Below are 21730 nucleotides of genomic sequence, written 5' to 3' on the forward strand. Positions count from 1 at the left end.
AACCTTTGTACTATCTATGGGGGAAAAAAAAAGAGTTCACTGCAATTCTGAATAGTATAAACAAGATTGGAAAGGGAATAATTATCTACTTAAAAGAACCAGTTGTTTTGAAAAGCTTTAGAAGTATCCTTTTACATACAAACAGGGTAATTATGATTTAAACAAAGGCTAGCCTGTTTCTAAGGCTTCTTTGAAATGTCAATTACAAATTACTCGTGTTTATTCACCAAGGCAAAACCCACCCCAGTGTACCAAGCAACAGTTGGTTAGCTTGCTTTCACTTACTCTATTTGAAAATAATAAATCTCAAGTTCTTTCAGAGTTGTATAATTTAATTCAAGCTTTTCACTAATCTAGACAGTTGGTCCATCCTATAGGGTAAGTGAAGATTTACTAATTACCAGCATACAACAACCGCGAATGCGTAGAGTGACACCTGCCTTCACTAACTGAGTGGAATAGGTGGCAAATACAGAAAATTGACAAAGAAAACTATTCCAGAGCAGTGACTTTTATTTTCTATCCTACCAGAGTAAGAAGCACATTTTACAGTGATTGCAGCTTGGTACACACACTGAAACAAAAACAATACTTGTCCTTATTTTGTGTGACACTGTTACTTTCTATTTATTTTTAAATAAATGTTAGTTACTACCCACTAATTTCATAATCTATTAATGGGTCGCTGTTCTGGAAACACTACCCTAGAATCTGGTGGCGCTAGTGGAAAAGAACCCACATGCCAATGCAGGAGACGTAAAAGACGCGGGTTCGATCCCGGCATGGGGAAGATTCCCTGGCGGAGGAAATGGCAGCCGACTGCAGTATTCTTGCCGGGGGAATCCCATGGACAGAGGAGCCTGGCGGGCTATGGTTCATAGGCTTGCAAAGAGTCAGACACGACCAAAGCGACTTAGGACGCTCGCATGCACCCTAGAATCTGTTGGGAGATAGTATTCTTTTGTGAGAGAACAGGGTAAGCGGTGATGTCACCAGAAAAGCCCATTAAAAATTCCTAGGAAATAAAAATAGAATCTTGGTAATAAAGTCTAACCTTTTTTTTTCTTTCTTGTCTTTCCTTTCCTTTGTGCTTAGTCCAGTTTCACTTGCTTATGGAGTACTGCCTCACACCCATCACTTCAGCCGAGAGTTTCTATGCAAAATGGCTGCTCGGACACCTCAGCTCGGATGGCCCGGTGCAGAAGCTCTGCGCCGAACACTGCAATTCAAGATGGCGGCAGAGTGGGCCGTGTGCAGACACACTGCTCCCGGCAATGCAACCTGGAGCTTGGCGCACAGCAGCTGTACCCACACTACAAGATCTCTGCCCCATCACTGCTGACAAGATCCCTCTGTGCAGCCCCGCCCAGGGCCTCTTGGGAAGTGTGTGGACTCTAGAGGCACAAGTTGCCACCTCTCCATTCTTTGACGGGAAGAGCACAGCGTCCCTTTACTTCTGAACCCAGCTCAGCCTCATTCTATTGGTTCCAATGACACGAGGCAGGAGGACCCTTTTGGGGACCTGAGATAGGAGGATCAGTAATAATAGAAGGAACTGTAGCTATCTGATTTTCTCCGCCCATTCTTCTCTCAAATCCTTGCCCATCAACCTCTCTGCTCTAGTCACTACTGCCTCCTGTTTCTCAACATTCACTAAAAAGCTCATTCCTACCTTCATCTACCCTTCCAGCTAAGTTTCCATTTCCCTTCTTTTTTCAAAAGCCTACCCTGAGTTTCTGCCTGATCTACTGATAGTCATCCAGGCTTACCCACTGTAGGTGAGACAAGATGATGCTGTCAGGCCTCTCCACTCAACAGTGTGAACCCTTCCCTGCTTCACTTAATTGCTCCCGTCTCAGCTCAGTTTCTGGCTCTTGGCTCCATTTTCCATGAACAGTCCTTCTCTATCTCTGGACTTAGTTTGGTATTTGGTGTCTGGTCTTTCAAGTTCTTATCTAATTGCTCTCCATTAAGAACATGGATAATGTGTTATCACCACCATAAAAACAAAATCTTTGGGATCAGACAAAATCCAAGACACTCACCAGCTATATGATCTTGGGTATATCATTTGATTTCCCTGAGCCTCGGTTACATCATCCATAAAACTGGATGCAGGCTTGTGAAGGGTAAACTAATCCTTAATGCCTGGCATATAGCAAACACTCTCTAAATGTCATCTATGATCAGTATTATTACTGTTGCTGTTATTATTGGTTTAACCTACTGGCTTGTTTCCCTTCCCACCCAAACTACAACATCCGGTCTTTGAAAGACAGAGAGGTTCAGAGTTTGAGACTACCTAGTGTAGCTGTACTTTCCAGTTCCCCTATTCCCCAATTTCTCTCCAAACATCTCCTGTGCGTATAGTATCATTTTTCACTATATCTATCCCAGTTAGAGTCTTCAATGAATCCCATAGTTCCCTCCTTCATGGTTCCTGACAAGAGTTGTGATGCATGATGTAGGTGGACATTCCTACAAAGGTCAGTTCTGATCATTTCTTGCAATGATGGACCATAGATAGGAAGTAAGCCCAAGAATTCCACGCCTCCCCACAAGCAAGCCACCCAAACAGGTTATAACCTTCTACCATAAAAACCAGGTGTGGCCAAATTTATCCCATTCAGCAAGGACAGACTGAAGAAGGGACTGTTATGGAGCCCATGGGACACCCTGACAGCTCGCACAGGCTCTGCGTACAATCAACACCAAGCCAAAACTAGTATTTGCAGCCTTAGTTTCATGAACTATCTCCCACTTCACATGTTCTGTACCTCACCCATTAATACAGTTCCAGTGAGCCTGGCCATGCTTTTGCTCCTCATCCTTCCATGTCCTTGCCCTTGCCTTATTCCTTTGATTCAGTGTATTTCTCTCCTTGGCTTTGGCTGTCCTTCCAGCTATTTTTGGTCTCTGCTTTGGGTTTAATGTACTTACAAACCACCCTAACTAACTCCTTCATATTTATACCCCCTGATTTAACTTGTCCATGATTCCTTCTTCCAATATACAGCTATCACTCACCCCCAACTTTGACCTGTGTTAGCCCCATAGATGAGACCATGAAAAGTAGCAATCTTTGATATAAATGACTTTTTGGATAATAGTTCATCAATTATATTTTTGGATCTACAAGCAAAACATCTGGGGCATGGTCACTTACTCTATTATCTGGAAAATTGTCATTGTCCTCCTTTTCCTGATGAGATTATATCAGCTTGGATATGGGGCTTCTCTGGTGGCTCAGTGAAAGTGAAGTGAAAGTCTCCCAGTCGTGTCTGACTCCTTGCGACCCCATGGACTACACAGTCCATGGAATTCTCCAGGCCAGAATACTGGAGTGGGTAGCCTTTCCCAACCCAGGGATTGAACCCAGGTCTCCCGCATTGCAGGCGGATTCTTTACCAGCTGAGCCACAGGGAAGCCCAAGAATACCTATCCCTTCTCTAGGGGATCTTCCCAACCCAGGAATCAATCTGGAGTCTCCTGCATTGCAAGCAGATTCTTTACCAACTGGGCTATCAGGGAAACTCAGACAGATTGGTAAAGAATCCACCTGCAATGCAGGATATCTGGGTTCTATCCTTGGGTTGGGAAGATACCCTGGAGAAGGACATGGCAACCCACTCCAGTATTCTTGCCTGGAGAAACCCATGGACAGAGGAGCCTGGCAGGCTATATAGTCCATGGGTCACTAAGAGTCAGACACAACTCAGTGACTAACACTTATTTTTTTAATCACTTATGGCTGTGTAGGAGGTGGTAATTGACTTACCTTGAAATCAGGATCTTCCAGCTTCAGAGAATAGTGGTTAAGATCACAGTAATTAAGAACCCAAACTCCAAAGTCAGATGACTCAGATTTAAATCCTGGTCCATCAACTTACTACTATATTTTGAGCCTTTTATTTTTTAATTTGTTTTCTTGGTAATTGGGGTTTGATTATTTGGGTGCTATTTAAATAAACAAGGCAACAAGTATCTTGATCATATCAAGTTAGAAATATCAGAATCATTCAGTAAATTTTAGATATTGGCTCCTCTGCTTTCTTTGCCTCTGCTCTCCTCAGTTTCTCTCTTTTGCATTCATGAATTCCTTTGCATATTGATTCAACTAAATTATTTATCTATCATGTTGTTTGGCACTGTGCAGGGTCAGAGAAATACAAAGATAAGTCATGGACTGTACCTTTAAAGTTGAATAATATATATTTATCTTCCCAACCCAGGGACATATATATAAATGACAGAGGCAAATAAATACAGGCATTAAAATGCTAAGCGTGATGAACTTCCCTGGTGGTCCGGTGCTTAAGAATCCACCTACCAATGCAGGGGACACAGATTTGACCCCTGGTCCAGCAGGATGCCACATGCCACAAGGCAACTAAGCCTGTGAGCCACAAGCACTAAAGCCTGCATGCCTAGAGACTGTGCCCTGCACTAAGAGAAGCCACCACGGGAAACCCATGCACCCCAACTAGCGTGGCCCCCACTCGCTGCAACTAGAGAAAAGCCCACACAGCAACAAAGACTCAGCACAGCCAAAAATAAATTTTAAAAAATTTTAAAACCTCATTACCTACGAGCCCCCAATTTCCCTTAAAAAAAAAAATGCTATAGGTGCTGAGATAGAGAACGTTTCAAGGTACACTGGAGCATAAGGGAGGGCACAGGTTACACCTGAGGGGACAAAGTGAAGGACAATATCAAGAAGTAAAGGAAGTCTTTGTGGAAAAGGTTGATGCCCAGCTCAAATCTTGAAGCTGTCCTGCTTTTCACTTGCAGCCTCAGACCAATTCGAACCCTGAGGAAATCTGATTAAGACAGTCTTTACAAAAAAGCTCAGAAATGTCACCCCATGTCCTGGATTCCAGGGGCCTAGTTCCAATGGCTGGGGCTCCCACATTGCCTCCCTGGTCTCCTTGTTGGCATCAGTTAAGGAATTTGAAGTCATCAGGAGTAATCTCCAAGTCCACAGTCATAGCTCTGTTGTATCTCTCCCAATACCCCATAAAAGGCTCAGTTCTTAGTATTTAGCTAGTCTTTATCAGTGTGGTATCCAAATCTTTCCCGAACACTTAAGCCCTTCTTAAGTGATCAGAGCCCTTGTGGCTTGTCTTTGCCAGACTCTTCTCTGGGATCTGGGTCTTGTTTTGTATCCCAGTTGGAGTTCTGCCATCCTCCCGAATGGCCAACTATCTACTAGCTCTGCTTGAATTCCTGGCCCCACACTGGGGCCCACACTTAACTGGAAAACTTAGCCCAAGTATATCTGGATTGAGACTAACTTTCAGTAAAGACTCTTTCTTTGACAAATTCTAGTTAGTCTCCTCTGACCCCTCTTCTTACCCTGATCTCACCCTTGGTGCCCATCCTGCCTTTGGCTGCCCAGACCAGTTTTTGCAAGAATTCTGCTAAGTAAGTTTAATGTTTCCCACCCTTGATTTCTGATCACCCTTGACATCTGATCAAGTTCCTCATCCTCCACTTTTGATGTATAAGTCCTTGGTCTGCCTTTTGTACAAGAATCATGCTAGGTCAATTGAGCACAAATTCTCCTACCTTTGGTGGCTCCTTGTAGGAATTTTCTATCCCATCCACTGATACCCTTCCCTTGGCTACAAATCTCCACTTGAATTTGCTGATTTGGAGTTGAGCTTGATTTCTCTCCCCAGTTGCAATAGATTGGACACCTATTACAAGTAGTCGTGAATGAAGTCTTCCTTACCATTTTAACACTGTCGGAATAATTTTTGTAACACTTGTCATGCCTTTTAGACAATAATCATGGATAGCCCATGGCCCAGCTGTCCTTCTGGTCTACTGTAGGAATCGGGCCTCATTCCAGCTCCTTCTCACCAGCCCCAAGCTGACACATACACAACAATACAGCTCACGTAGGAAATTCCCTGGTGGTCCAGTGGTTAGGACTCCATGGTTAGGATGCCATGCTCTCACTGCTGAGGGCCCAGTTTCAATCCCCAGTCGGGAAACTAAGATCTACAAGCTGTGCAGCCAAAAAAATATACAACTCAGGTAGACTCACCTGTAAATATGGATCTGGGGAATTGGGGCCAATTCTATTCCGACCAACATTCCCTAATTCATTCAGTCAACTGGATAATCAAAACATATGAATAAATTTAAGTGGTTTCTAAACATAAATATATTTTCAAAGACCTTCCTTATTTGTATTACAGACATTAACAAAATACATACACTCAAGGCATAAAATATCTGTCTGGTGCTCTTTTGCATAAAAAAAATCATAGTGGATACAGATCTCTGATGCTTCAGTGGTGCCATAAACAAATTCACTGGCCTGTTTTTGGACAAAGAATTATCTGAAATTTTACCTCTTGGGTTCCAAGAATGTTTTTGTTGTTAGTAGAGAGACTTTATTGTAAAAGCCTCCTCATCTAGACCTCTGGTGATTTTTCATGTTTTATTCATCTCTTTCATTTGGCTTCAAGTGAGGTAAGGACTTGATAAAATTCAAAATTTACTGAATTTTGTCTTAATATCAGGTCCAGAATTTTCATCTCCCTTCACTGAGCTTGTTACTGAAGCATTTTGAAGGAAATGGCGAGTTAGCCATTCATTGGTTCTCATGGCTTTGCAGTGGAGGCAGGGCCTTTCCCTGATTTGGTAACCTCCCATATTCCTTTGCCTCTGAGCTATTTTTCTCTTCTTAATACCGGCTGGTGATGGGCGGTGTTCACTTTCACTCTCCTTCCATGAGGAGGCTCCGGAGTTAGATTCTTCACTGTCACACTCAGTAGTATCACTGTCATGTGGGGTCCGATTCACTTGACTGAATTCAGAATAGCGCCTCGCTCGTCTTTGTTCAAGACAGGCATTGACCAAAGCCACTTCTGAGTCAGTTACAGGGGTAAGTTGGCTCTGCTTTGGTTTTTTCATCATTTGCAAAGAATCCCAGGCATCCTCTTTGCCTCGCCGCTTATTGGAAATATCTTTGCTTTCTAACAACAATGAAAGAAATCAACAAGTTAGGCACATTTTTGGTTACTATAACCTCATCTTACCTAAAAAGGAAGCCTATGGTGTGGCTCACTCTTTGCTGCCATTTGCCAAACCACCACTTTTCCCCACATATTTTCAAGTGTTGGCAGCTGACTTCATTTTCCAGTGCCATACCAAAACTCCTAAAAACCAAAAGGATCAAATAGATGCTTGACATATTACTTTTGAAGTTTCATGGACCCTTGAAATAATATCAACAGAAAGGTCTCCAAACTTTTCTGAGGAGGACCCTTTTAACTTTTGCCTTGATGTTTTTTTTTTTTTTAATATTTATTTTTATTTACTTATTTGGCTGCACAGGGTCTTAACTGTGGCATGTGGGATCTAGTTCCCCAACCAGGGATCAAACCGAGGACCCCACATTGAAAGATCAGAGTCCTAGCCACTGGACCACCAGGCAAGTCCCTACCTTGATGTTTTAAAGATTCAAGTGTGTGTATGAATGTGATTTGGGTAGCAGAAAATGAAAAAGGATTTTCTCTGTATACACTGGTGTACTGGACTTGGCTCATACCAGCCAGCTCACAAGAAATGATAAACTTTCCAGAACCTTGCAAGACGGCTGCTAAATGTAGCCATTAGTCAAAATTAAATTATACATGCTTACCACTAAATCAATTTGCTACAAATAAATGTAATAAATATTCAGAACTCATCACTTCCTTAATTATTTTACTACATTTCATTATGAGGTTTGCTCTTGAAACTACTATTTATGTCTGTTCTTTCTGGATATTAAAAATACTATGTAATGATGTGCTGTTATGCATCTCTTCCTAACTCCCATGTTCAGTGACATTATGTTGGTAACCTGAAAGTAGTTTTGATGGGATAAAAATCAACAAGCACTAAGAATCAGGTATTCATTTACGTAGATTTGTCAAGACAGGTTCTGTAGATTGTCTAGACAGGCTTCCCAGGTGGCACTAGTGGTAAAGAACCTGCCTACCAATGCAGGCGATATAAGAGACCTAGGTTTGATCCCTGGGTTGGGAAGATCCCCTGGAGGAGGAAATGGCAACCCACTCTGGTATTCTTGCCTGGAGAATCCAATGGATAGAGGAGCCTGGTGGGCTACAGTCCATGGGGTCACAAAGAGTTGGACATGACTGAAGCAACTTGGCACACAACCCAAAGTAGTGGAGAACATGTTACTGATGCAGATAACATTTAAAGGTATCATGTCTATAGCCGCTATAATGTGAACAGCACCCAAAAATGAGGAAATATTCTTCCAGAGTATTCTAAAACTATTATCCAGCTCAGCAAAGAAGTCATTCACATCATTAACAACCAAGTTAAGTTCCAACATACCTCTTTGTGTTTCTTTTGTCCTATTCCTTAACTTAAAGGAAAGTAACAGTCATATTGGAACTAAACCCATTTATCTATTGTAACTATAGGTTGGCTAAGGCTGAAAATGGCCAAAATCAAAGAAGTACTTTGTGAGAATCAGCGGTCTATATGGAATTTACCCTAAAGTATATTATATATTTTATTATTTGTAAATTATCTGATATACATACTTTATACTAGTAAAATTTTAAATGCTATATACTACACACATTTTTGGAGAGCCAGTTGTTAAAGACTTATCAGCACACCACTGCTTGTGCGTGCTTAGTCACTCCAGTCGTGTCCGACTCTCTGCGACCCCATGGACCATGGCCTGCCAGGCTCCTCTGTCCATGGGATTCTCCAGGCAAGAATTCCAGAGTGGGTTGCCATTTCCTTCTCCAGGGAGAAAGTATGAAGTGAGTGAAGTGAGTGAAGTGAAGTCGCTCAGTCGTGTCTGACTCTGCGACCCCATGGACTGTAGCCTACCAGGCTCCTCTGTCCATGAGATTTTCCAGGCAAGAGTACTGGAGTGGGGTGCCATTTCCTTCTCCACCACTGCTTATAAGTTATTCAAAAAGATGTCAGGTATAGCTCATAGCCTCGCAGAAACACTAGCAATAATTATGTGTGAAAGGCAAGCTGTGTGATGGGAGAATGCTGAGAAATGAAAAGACAGCTTGAGCTCTACCTACCAGTAATGTGTAGCCTCTAGCAGCTCTGCTGAAGTAGCTAAGCTGTCCTTCTGCACCAAAGCAAAGTGCTCATCCATGGGCCACCAGAGGTCTGGGGAGGCTCTATAATGCTCTTGGCTATTTATCTCTGTTGTCTGCTTTTCACACCCAACACATATTTTTTTCATCATAGTCCAATATCAAATAAGTGCTGGCTCTTACCTTTACTTGGTGAAGTACTTGTCCCATTGTCTTCATCCTTTTTCTTCTCAGACATCTATTTCAGAAATACAGATTAGTAATAGTGATCTCAGTTGGTTGTTTTTCACTCATATTTACTTAGACAGTGTCTAATTTTAAGCAGTCAGTGCGGTCCAATAACAAGAAGGCAATGGCACCCCACTCCAGTACTCTTGCCTGGAAAATCCCATGGATGGAGGAGCCTGGTAGGCTGCAGTCCATGGGGTCGCACAGAGTCGGACACGACTGAAGTGACTTAGCAGCAGCAGCGGTCCAATAAATACTTATTGAGTTCCTATTATAGTGATCCTACTTCTGCAGCCCATTAAGAAGACCATGCTTTGACAGCAGGATCTACCAAAATGTTTTGAACAGCAAAATGGAAAAAAGATCGAGAGAAAATAAGACCAATGACAACTTATAAGTTATAAAGTTTTCCTGAACTCACTGACATTATAGAGAAATACTGTTTAAATGTCATTTAAAAATGACTCAGTAAAGAATCTGCCTGCAATGTGGGAGACTTGGGTTCAGTCTCTGGGTTGGGAAGATCTCCTGGAGAAGGGAATGGCTACCCACTCCAGTATTCTCGCCCAGAGAATTCCATGGACAGAGGAGCCTGGAAGGCTACAGTCTATGGGGTTGCAAGCAGTCAGACACAACTGAGCAACTAACACAAAACATAATCTTAAAAAAATGATAGTACTAGGATTAGTTTTAAATTGCTTTTTAAAGGGCATTTTATCAGGTCACATTATGATAATTCTTTAAGATCTTTATATGAATTTATAGACTTACTATCTCCTAAATCCTTCAGAAACATTATTCCAAAATGCAACCATAATATATTACTTGTGAACTTGGCAACCAGAAGAAATTGATTTCTTTGAAGAATTCCAATTTCAAATATTCTGCCCCAATATTCCATAAATATATTTGTCCCATTTTTCAGATAAATATTCCACTTTTTGATGCTAAAAATTGTTTTGCCAAAAACTACACATACAAAGCAACTCTTTCAGAATATATCAAGTACTTTATAAATACTCATAACACTTTTGGCACATAATAATTCTGGGAATCTATGACTGAGAAATAAACTCCAAAAGAAAGTTTTATGTACAGACATATTCTCCCAATGTAATTAGGATAATATAAATACAAAATTCAAAAGTAGAAATAGTTAAATTATGACACAATCATATCATATATAGTTATAAAAATTATTATAATAAGGTTACGTCATAACATGAGGAAATGAATGTTATAATATTAATTTAAAAATCAAGATGCAAATTTGTATATGCAGTATGATCACAACTTAGCTAAAAATGTGAAAAGAAGAAATACTAAGGAATGTACACAAGAGTTAGCAATAGCAGCTTTGAGAGTTGAAACTGATTTTTTTTTCCATCTAATCCTTCAAACTGTCTACAATTAGGGGAAAAATGAATTTATGTAGAAAGCCAAACTACCTTTGGATTGAAAAGTACCATACTTGGGTATTTATAACTGCAGTCTGAGATCTTTGGCCCATTCTTTTCTTAATACTCCATCTTCACAATGTTTGATAAGTTTCTCTAATGAGGTGCCTCTTTGTTTTTGAGTTACTGAAATAATTTTCTGAGAATTTTGAGTGGAATCCTCTTTAAGGATACCTTTTTAAGAATGTTTTTGGGTGGGCTTATTTTAAATGTAAAATGTTTAGAGATGATTATGAAGATATTAGAAGTTTATGAACTTTAAAAAGTTAGGTTTATTTTCTTTTCATGGAAAGCTTCCATATTTGAGTTGACATCAAATCAAAATAAAATCACAAAATCTAAAGAAAGACTTTACATCAAGCTAAGTGGAATCATATGAACTATGGTTACCAAAAGTATTTTATTAAGTGTCTCTGGGTTTGACTCAGTTGAGTGAAAACAGCAGAAGTGCCTGCCCCAAAGGGGAGGTTAGGATGGTGGGGAGCTCTGGGATATGGCTCTGCCTTTCTGCCACTGGGATTTTACCAAGCCACTTAACCCCTTCTAAGCTCCACTTCCACATACGCAAAAAGAGGAGCTTGGACTGGGACTGGGACTATTTGGGAAAATACCAGCACTGTCTGAATAAACACTAAACATATAAACTAAATATAGCATATATAGTCTGGCAAGAATACACAGAAGAACTGTACAAAAAAGATCTTCACGACCCAGATAATCACAATGGTGTGATCACTGACCTAGAACCAGACATCCTGGAATGTGAAGTCAAGTGGGCCTTAGGAAGCATCACTATGAACAAAGCTAGTGGAGGTGATGGAATCCCAGTTGAGCTATTCCAAATCCTGAAAGATGATGCTGTGAAAGTGCTGCACTCAATATGCCAGCACATTTGGAAAACTCAGCAGTGGCCACAGGACTGGAAAAGGTCAGTTTTCATTCCAATCCCAAAGAAAGGCAATGCCAAAGAATGCTCAAACTACCACACAATTGCACTCATCTCACACGCTAGTAAAGTAATGCTCAAAATTCTCCAAGCCAGGCTTCAGCAATATGTGAACCATGAACTTCCAGATGTTCAAGCTGGTTTTAGAAAAGGCAGAGGAACCAGAGATCAAATGGCCAACATCCGCTGGATCATGGAAAAAGCAAGAGAGTTCCAGAAAAACATCTATTTCTGCTTTATTGACTATGCCAAAGCCTTTGACTGTGTGGATCAGAATAAACGGTGGAAAATTCTTCAAGAGATGGGAATACCAGACCACCTGACCTGGCTCTTGAGAAATTTGTATGCAGGTCAGGAAGCAACAGTTAGAACTGGACATGGAACAACAGACTGGTTCCAAACAGGAAAAGGAGTACGTCAAGGCTGTATATTGTCACCCTGTTTATTTAACTTATATGCAGAGTACATCATGAGAAATGCTGGACTGGAAGAAACACAAGCTGGAATCAAGATTGCCAGGAGAAATATCAATAACCTCAGATTTGCAGATGACACCACCCTTATGGCAGAAAGTGAAGAGGAACTCAAAAGCCTCTTGATGAAAGTGAAAGTGGAGAGTGAAAAAGTGGGCTTAAAGCTCAACATTCAGAAAACGAAGATCACAGCGTCCGGTCCCATCACTTCATGGGAAATAGATGGGGAAACAGTGGAAACAGTGTCAGACTTTATTTTTCTGGGCTCCAAAATCACGGCAGATGGTGACTGCAGCCATGAAATTAAAAGACGCTTACTCCTTGGAAGGAAAGTTATGACCAACCTAGATAGCATATTGAAAAGCAGAGACGTTACTTTGCCAACAAAGGTCCGGCTAGTCAAGGCTATGGTTTTTCCTGTGGTCGTGTATGGATGTGAGAGTTGGACTGTGAAGAAGGCTGAGCGCCGAAGAAGTGATGCTTTTGAACTGTGGTGTTGGAGAAGACTCTTGAGAGTCCCTTAGACTGCAAGGAGATCCAACCAGTCCATTCTGAAGGAGATCAGCCCTGGGATTTCTTTGGAAGGAATGATGCTAAAGCTGAAACTCCAGTACTTTGGCCACCTCATGGGAGGAGTTGACTCATTGGAAAAGACTCTGATGCTGGGAGGGATTGGGGGCAGGAGGAGAAGGGGACGACAGAGGATGAGATGGCTGGATGGCATCACTGACTCGATGGACGTGAGTCTGGGTGAACTCCAGGAGTTGGTGATGGACAGGGAGGCCTGGCGTGCTGTGATTCATGGGGTTGCAAAGAGTCGGACACGACTGAGCGACTGATCTGATCTGATCTGATAGTCTATGAAAGCAAAAGGGTAAATGTGTCTTAAAAAGTGGCAGATCCAGAGGAGATCATTGTGCTTTATGTTGGAGGATAATTATCACCACATTTCCATCATGATTTTACCATTACTTCAAGGTTTGTAAATAAAGGTTCACAATTTAGCAGAGAAAATTAAGTTCAAAGTGAAGGAAAAATTTCATCCTTTTTGACTAGCTCGCATGTGGTTCTCAGATTTCAAATCTGGGACCCTTTAAGCTGCCATAAGGGTATAAAGAGAAAGACAAAACCTCTAAGATAATTAAGGCTTTAATCAGCACTTCAGTTCAGTTCAGTTCAATCCCTCAGTCATATCCGACTCTTTGCGACCCCATGGACTTTAATCAGCACTGAATAGATATAATTCAACATTTCAACTATGCTATGAAACAAACAAATGATATGGCAGGAAACCTGGGTCTATTCTGTCATAACCACTCATGACATTGGACAAGTCACTTAATCTCTTTGGGCTTTATCGATGGAAAACAAACAAACAAAGGAAGGATACCAATATCTTCCTTGCCTACAAAGAGGAGGCTGGACCATATGCTCTTTTGAGGTCCTTGAAGCTCATTGCTCTATGACTCCGAAGAGCTGGTGCAAGTATGGCAGCAGAGAAATAGCTTAGACTTCTCAAATGGTCTTCATGATGAAATTGTCAAGAATCATTTTCAATTTTTTATTAATTTTCTAAAGTAGCTTTTCTTGCCAATCTAGACAAATTCAATGTACTTAGCTAGGGAGTCTAAAGACCTGTATAAGTTATCAGTATTCTGAATATTCTTTTGGCAAAATATCTACCTTAAGCATATAGACTGTAGATAAAACTTATTTTTATGGGGAGGAGGTAGAGAATAGTCTTTGATTATTATAATGGAATCTAGCTGGCATAGACATAACATGCCTCCTCCTCTCCATCCATCTAGAGCTGATACAGCACTCAGTTTAGCTGACCATTGCCAGCCCAGTGCTCTGGCTGTAAGGCTAAACGGTAGTGGTTTTATTAATCATCAGCCTGGTAATAATGGCCAGCAAGGATTCCATATCAGTGACTTATAAGAGCTCGGTTACTCATAATATATGGGAGCATCAAAGCTCTGATTAAGTGGACTATCTCACTCTTTTTGTGTATGTGTGAAAGTTGTTCAGTCATGTCCAACTTTCTGTGACACCATGGACAGTAGCCTGCCAGGCTCCTCTGTCCACGGAATTCTTCAGGTAAGAATATTGGAGCCGATGAAAGAAAGAAAGTACAAATCACTCAGTTGTGTCCGACTCTTTGCAACCCCATGAACTGTAACCTACCAGGCTCCTCCATCCATGAGATTTTCCAGGCAGGAGTACTGGAGTGGGTTGCCATTTCCATCTCCAGGCAATCTTCCCAACCTGAGGATCAAAACCAGGTCTCCCACATTGCAGGAAGATTCGTTACCATCTGAGCCACGAGAGATGACCAAGATGGCATTTTCTTCTCCTAGTAGTGGTCCAGAAGGGTGACTTTAGCTCTGTTTAGTTTAGTTCTGGATCTTATTCTGTGTGGATAATGTACTGCCTCATTCCCACAACATGTGTCCTATAAATATGACAACTTTGGTATCTTTGATTAGAATTACATCCAAAGGGAATTTGGAGGTCATTAACCAGTAGGGAGATCAGCCCTGGGATTTCTTTGGAAGGAATGATGCTAAAGCTGAAACTCCAGTACTTTGGCCACCTCATGCGAAGAGTTGACTCATTGGAAAAGACTCTGATGCTGGGAGGGAAAAGACTCTGATGCTGGGAGGGATTGGGGGCAGGAAGAGAAGGGGACGACAGAGAATGAGATGTCTGGATGGCATCACTGACTCGATGGACGTGAGTCTGAGTGAACTCCGGGAGTTGGCGATGGACAGGGAGGCCTGGCGTGCTGAGATTCATGGGGTCACAAAGGCTCAGACACGACTGAGCGACTGAACTGAACTGAACTGAACCAGTAGGGAAGTTTATCCCAGCTTACTTAGCATGTGGAGAATTTAGCAACTGAGAACAATCTAAATGTCTCAAAATTGCAGATTTGCTATGCTGCAACCGTAAGACAAAATTATGCAGTCATTAAGAGTGCTTCTTCTGTGTGAAAATAATTTGATGAAGTATTACAACATAATGTTAAGTTTAAAAAAGCAGGATATGAAAATATATACAACACAATGCAAACCATCTAAGATAAAAAATAGAGATGAAGAGAGATATACTATGATACAAAAAAAAAAAAAAGAACTAGAAGAACATACTCCAAAATGTTAACAGTGGTTATCTCTAGGAAATAAGAAACAGTACATCAATTTTCTTCATCCTTTACTATATTTTTGGATCCTCTAGAATGATACTGCATTATTTTCAAAACTAGAAAACAAACTTGTAAAAACTAGTTTCACCACTGTAAAATTTATTTTATGGAAATTCCCTAGTATACAGTAAATCTATTTAAATATATATTATTTAAAATGAAAAATCAAAAATAAAATGAAAAATCATATCCTACCCAGACAGAAGCCCTAGAGAAGAACATCAGGACCAGTATAATGACAAAATACCAAAGCAGGAAGTTCCCTATTGTCCCACAAGAGTCATCCTTCCGGCATTCATAATCTTGATTTGGAATGGTAAAACTTATAGGAATGGCGGGAGGATCCACCTCCCAAAATAAAGAAAAAAGATCTCCCATGATGACTTCTTGCTTTGAAAATAAAACATGCTCATAGGGATGAAGATGACTGGGAAGTACTTGAGGTGTATGACAACTTCCTTGGCAACCTATTATGACATATACACTTCATTAATTGTGACAGGAACTGACAAACATTTCTTGGATTGCTACATTTTTGGAAGATTTGTGTAAGTCACATCTATGAAAATTTAAGGTAATTCCCCATACCTCAATATGGTGCATTCTGCCTTAATCTTTTTGTGTATGTGTCTTGAAACTTGTATACATGGTATTTTCTTTACGTAAATCTAAGTCTCTAAGGTATCCATTCATTTTTCAGTCTCTTTGATATACATCATACCATTGTAATCTAACATACATAGTTCTAATGTGTTGTAGACTGAACTGTGGTCCCCAAAAAGCCTATGTTGAAACCTCAAGCCCCGATTTGACTATAATTGTAGATAGAGCCTAAAAAGAGGTAATTAAAGTTAAATGAAGTCATAAGGATGGGGCCCTAGTCCAATATGACTGGTGTTCTTATGAGAAAAGGAAGAGACATCAAGAACGTGCAAGCACAGGGGGGAAAAAGAAAAGGCTATGTGAGGACACAGAAGAGGGCCATCTGCAAGCCAAAGGACACAGGCTCAGGAGAAATCAATCCTGCTAGCACCTTGATCTTAGATTTCCAACCTCTAACTGTGAAAAAAATTAATTCCTATTGTTTAAGCTATGTAGTCTGTGGTATTTTCCTATGGCAACCCTGGAAAACTAATACATAATGCCAACAATGTATCTAAATTAGGTAGTAGTAGTGTTCCTTTCTAAGCCTTGAATAAATGCACAGTAATTCACAGATTACATTAAGAAGGAAAACATAGATGTGTCTGTTGTGAGTTACATGAAACATGTACAGTTTCTTTCAGACATGTGTTGGGGAGGAAACTGGTATTCTAATTTTCTGTGTGTGTTAGTCGCTCAGTCATGTCCGACTCTTCTTTGAGATCCCATGGACTATAGCCCACCAGGCTCCTCTGTCCACGGATTCTCTGGGCAAGAATACTGGAGTGGGTTGCCATTTCCTTCTGCATTCTAATTTTGAACATTTGAACAATTTTCAAGTTAGTTCATCCCTAAATCTAAAACTAGAGCAAACCACAGTTGCTGCTAAGGCAATCTGCTGCTGCTGCTGCTGCTAAGTTGCTTCAGTCGTGTCCGACTCTGTGCGACCCCATAGACGGCAGCCCACCAGGTTGCCCCGTTCCTGGGATTCTCCAGGCAAGAACACTGGAGTGGGTTGCCATTTCCTTCTCCAATGCATGAAAGTGAAAAGTGAAAGTGAAGTCGCTCAGTGCTGTCCGACTCTAGCGACCCCATGGACTGCAGCCTACCAGGCCCCTCCATCCATGGGATTTTCCAGGTAAAAGTACTGGAGTGGGGTGCCATTGCCTTAAAAGTATAAAAACTCCACTTTAAAAAAAAATCAGTTAGATCTTTAAGAGCATAGCATATCTGCAGATTTTCATTAACATGCAATACCACAAGAAAACTTCATTTTCTTCTGTTGAAACTTAGAAGCATTTTAGGAAAATTTCTGGCCATTGGGACGTGCTGTGACAATCCACTGGTTTATCAGAACACAGTGTGATGTTTTTATTAGAGACACGCTTCTTTGCATCCCCACAAGCAAGTCTCCAGACCTTGTGCATCCTGAACCTTGACTGTTTCAGGCCCGTGTCACCTCCTCCAGGAAGCTTGCAGGGATCTCTGGCTGGGCCCACCACGCTTCCTTAGGGCTCACTGCACTCCACCTCACCTACCTTTCTAGTGCACCTTCCCGCCTCCCCGTTCCACCCCAATCCCCTCTCTGAGCTACTCCAGGCAGAAACCAGGGAAAGTTTTACTTTCACATCATCCCGCGCGGTTCAGCGGCACATTGTAGGCATCTATATTTGTTAAATAAAAGTAAACTGAACTCCCTGATGAATCTTTTCCTCAGGATTAGAAGTTCTTCCAAAGAATATGCATGAAAAGTAAAGACTGTTTCTTTTTAAAACCTCAAAACCACTAACAACTTTAACAAAACACAATTTGGTTTTTCTTGTTACTGCTGCAACCTCATTACACGGATATTTAAAAATTTACATGGGGTCAGGACACATAATTTTTTTTAACACAGAGGTGTGAAAAATGCTTTCTCATTGCTGAAGGTGTCTGGACACATTACCAAGTACTCTGTATCCTACAGTTACCCACATTGCTTAATAAAATCTGCTCAAAAATATAAGTCCATAAACGCCCAAAGGAAGCTAAAATGATATTAATATATAGAAAATCAGCTTGTTATAGTTATTACTTTTTACTGTGGGTTCAGAACCTGGTCTGAATTTTTGCTGCTCAGCTTTCTCCCCGCACCAGAGTCGGAGCCACAGATCCAGAGACTGTTTCCCTGGTAACGCTCCTAGCCTTTCCCCCGCCCCTCCTCCTCTTCCCGCGAGAAGAGACAGTCCCGTCCTTCCGGTAACTGGAGACGCACGAGCGGGTCGATTTCGCTGTCTCGCTTGGTTTCGCGCATGTGCGGTGGAGAGTGGCGCGAACCCGCCGCTTCCGGCCGAAGAACACGGTGCGTTTTCGGGGTCATCTTTGTGCTTCCTGGACTAGGAGTCCGCGCGGGCCGTAGGAGTTTCGCGCCTGCGGACCTGGCTAGGGTTCAGCCAAAGGGGAATGTGGCCAGACCACCCACTGCCCGTAGTGGAAGGGAGGAAAGAAGCCATAGGAGTTGCTAAAGTTTGTACTGGGACAGCCAGGGAGGGAAGCTTTCTGCACTGGGGATTATTGACTCCTGGTCAGGGTGGCGGGAAGGGTACTGATCTGTACTTAATGGGATACGACTCCCTAGAGCAGGAACAGGCCTTAACACTTGTCTGCAAAAGATTGGCCCTAGCGAAACAGAGGAAGTATACATCCCAATGTGGACCAAAACTGCTCACTGTCCCCACTCACCCTTATTCCGTTCACACCGCGAGTATTCGCCCTTCTAAAACCTAAATCCTTGTACTTTTATTAGCAACACAAAACGGAGATGGCCTGGGTGCAGAGTTGGTAAAGATCGTAGGCAGTTAATGATTTCTGCACAGGCATGTAGCAGGAGAATAATGACGTATTTTATTTGGAATATTTTCTCACCAAACTTGGTATTTTGGATTTCTTATAGCTCTTGGCCTGGTCCTTGTTACATATTCCAAAAACACAACACTAATCCTTGAATTGCAAAGTAAGACAGTTTTCTTTATTGGGAATGTTAAATTATTCTCTGAAGGGACCACCCAGTTCTCTGTGGTGCCAATGAAGCTGTCATTTAGGGTTCCTTTTTCATATTAAAGGGTATTAATTAATATTAAAGGGTATTAACTAATATTAAAGGGGAAAAACATTTGAAAGATGAGGAAAAGTATGTGCAATTTTAAGTTACCCACTGGGTGACTGAACAACAATAATAGACACAAGTTTGATTTCTTAAATGGAGCAGTAGTTCCTTTTGATTAATTCCTAAGCTTTTTGATTTTGAACAGATGCAAGGGGAGCCAAACCCAAGTGCTTCCCTTATTGACAGAACCATCAAGATGAGAAGAGAAACAGAAGCTAGGAAAGTGGTTTTAGCCTGGGGACTCCTAAATGTGTCTATGGCTGGAATGATATATACTGAAATGTAAGTTAATTAGCCAAAAAAAGTGGGAAAAAAGTAAAAATTGAAGAGGCCAACAGTTGATTCCACAAGTTTTGTGTTTTGATTTTTTGGGGGGGGGTGTGTGTGTCTTAATATTAAAAAGCCTTTCTGATTTTTTTCAGGACTGGAAAATTGATTAGTTCTTATTATAATGTGACATATTGGCCACTCTGGTATATAGGTAAGTAATTTTCACTGTGATTTAGAGTTACTCCCAATGAAAAACTGCACTCAAGTTGAATTCAACTTAGTATTCATTCCTTTATTCAACACATATTTGAATGCCTGCTATGTTCCCAAAACTGGGAATACACTAGGAAGGGAACAAGGTCCATACCCTCATGGGAGGAATACTCTAGTAGAAGAGACAATCAGTTAATAAACAGTACAATTCCAGGTAATCATGAGTTCTGTTAAGAAAAATAAACTTTGGAGCTGGTAAGATTTGTATTTGTTATTCTCCCTGAATTGCCTTCCTTACTTCTCTATGTTTTCACCTTTCAAGACCAACCAGATTTTTTTCCCATTGATACCTTCCTCGGTTTCCTCTCTCTGTTCTTCAGTAGTTCTTAGGTATAATGAGTCTTTGTGGCCATTAAAATTCCAAAGTCTAATACATACATTAAAGTCTTGATAGGGAAGTGATGGGGCAAGTGGAAGAGCAAGAGTTTTGAAATCTGTATACCTGAATTAGAATCATGTCTTCAGTGACTAGCTGTGTGCTATCACAAAAGTCACCTGACTTCTTTACACCTGTTGGCAGAGCTTTAAAATCAAGGTGAAAATGTTTATTGTAAAAGGATTAATGATAATATTTTGAAACTCACTGGTAAATGCCCTAATAGACATTCATTAGATGTTAACTGTTAATGAGGAATAAGAATATAGTTTTTAATTTTTTTGTTTTTAATTTGCTAAAGTATGCATGGTTTTCTTTCTCCCATTTAAATGTTCCACTCCCCTTTTAAAAAATAAATTGTTCTCTTCCAGAGCTTGCCCTTGCATCTCTCTTCAGTCTAAATGCCTTATTTGATTTTTGGAGGTATTTCAAATGCACTGTGGCAGCAACAAGTCTGGTTGTTAGCCCTGAACAGCAAACACTTTTAGGGCTGAAAACAGCTGGTAAGTGTTTTATACCTTTTGCAAAGGTGAGGGGAAAGTTTGGCAGTAAATCTCTCAATTTAATTTTCTCATAAACTCAGCTAGAAGGGATTTCTAACGCCATCTGATTCAACTCTATTAAACAGTTTTACAATAAATTGTCTTAAGATCAATGATTATATTCCTATTTATATAAATTAAATAACATTCATAGCCTCATGGAAGTTTGTTCCATGGTTTAATTACAGTTAAAATTAAATGACTAATTTTTGCTGCATTAAAGCCAGTTTCTTATTTTGAACTTGATGGAAAATGGTACACAACCATTTGTGTCTTTTGGTAATAATACTTTATGTAATTTAACAACCAAGTCACACTTACTTGCCATTTCCCTGACAAAGATTCAGTTCATTGCATTTGTTTTCATAGAAATTTTATTTACTGTATGTGTGCTCAGTTGCTCAGCCGTGACGGATTCTTTGCAACTCTTTGAAACTCACTGGTAAAATTTTTGGTCTATGGACTGTGGCCCTCGGGGCTCCTCTGTCTGTGGAGTGGGTTGCCATTTCCTCCTCCAGGGGATCTTCCTTACCCAGGGGTCGAACTCTCATCTCTTGTGTCTTCTGCATTGGCAGGCAGTATACTTACACACAATTATTTGTTTGTTCCTTCTAGTTGTACAGACTACTCCTCCACATGATCTGGCAGCAGCCCAAATCCCTCCCTCTCCACCTTCTCCTTCAATTCAGGGTCAGAGTGTGTTAAGTTACAGCCCATCTCGCTCACCCAGTACCAGCCCCAAGTTCACCACCAGCTGTATAACTGGATATAGCCCTCAGCTGCAAGGTCTGTCATCAGGTGGCAGTGGGTCTTACAGCCCCGGATTGACCTACTCACCCATCAGTGGTTATAACAAGGTAGGCCTCTTATCTCCTACGATTTGACTTACTGTTTCTATTACTACTACTATTTTGATTACTATTTTAAAAGTGGGAGGTTTGAATTGAAAATCACCTAGTGAGTCAAAACTCTTTTTTTTTTAATCAATGAAGAAACCCAGAACCAGTGGGTAATTGACTTGCCCAAATTTGCCTATTTAAGAGCCAGGAACAGGGCTTCCTTGGTGGCTCAG

The 21730-nt window shown here is 40.9% G+C and overlaps 2 protein-coding genes across 3 annotated transcripts in view; one reads left to right on the plus strand and one right to left on the minus strand.

The window, feature by feature from the left end:
- Positions 1–6154: 6154 nt before the first annotated feature.
- Positions 6155–15859, minus strand: SSMEM1 (serine rich single-pass membrane protein 1). The gene is made up of 3 exons (XM_086395671.1): positions 15606–15859; positions 9282–9336; positions 6155–6989 (listed from the first exon to the last, which is right to left on the minus strand). Exons 1-3 carry the CDS (start codon positions 15786–15788, stop codon positions 6502–6504), a joined length of 726 nt encoding a protein of 241 aa, XP_086251797.1. The 5' UTR covers positions 15789–15859; the 3' UTR covers positions 6155–6501.
- A 72-nt stretch (positions 15860–15931) lies between these two features.
- Positions 15932–21730, plus strand: part of TMEM209 (transmembrane protein 209) — a 32969-nt gene continuing 27170 nt past the window's right edge. The window contains exons 1-5 of one of the 2 annotated variants that reach the window (XM_086395667.1): positions 15932–18393; positions 19343–19479; positions 19620–19678; positions 20488–20619; positions 21274–21515. In XM_086395667.1, the coding sequence (XP_086251793.1) occupies positions 19343–19479; positions 19620–19678; positions 20488–20619; positions 21274–21515 (570 nt within the window). In that variant the 5' untranslated portion in view covers positions 15932–18393. Of the gene's footprint in view, positions 18558–19342; positions 19480–19619; positions 19679–20487; positions 20620–21273; positions 21516–21730 lie in introns of both variants that reach the window. The other variant, XM_086395666.1, reaches the window with a different exon arrangement.

Source organism: Bos grunniens, chromosome 4 (assembly GCF_055505025.1).
Source record: "Bos grunniens cultivar Pamir isolate PY7600 chromosome 4, Bosgru_T2T1.0, whole genome shotgun sequence".
NCBI lineage: Eukaryota > Metazoa > Chordata > Mammalia > Artiodactyla > Bovidae > Bos > Bos grunniens.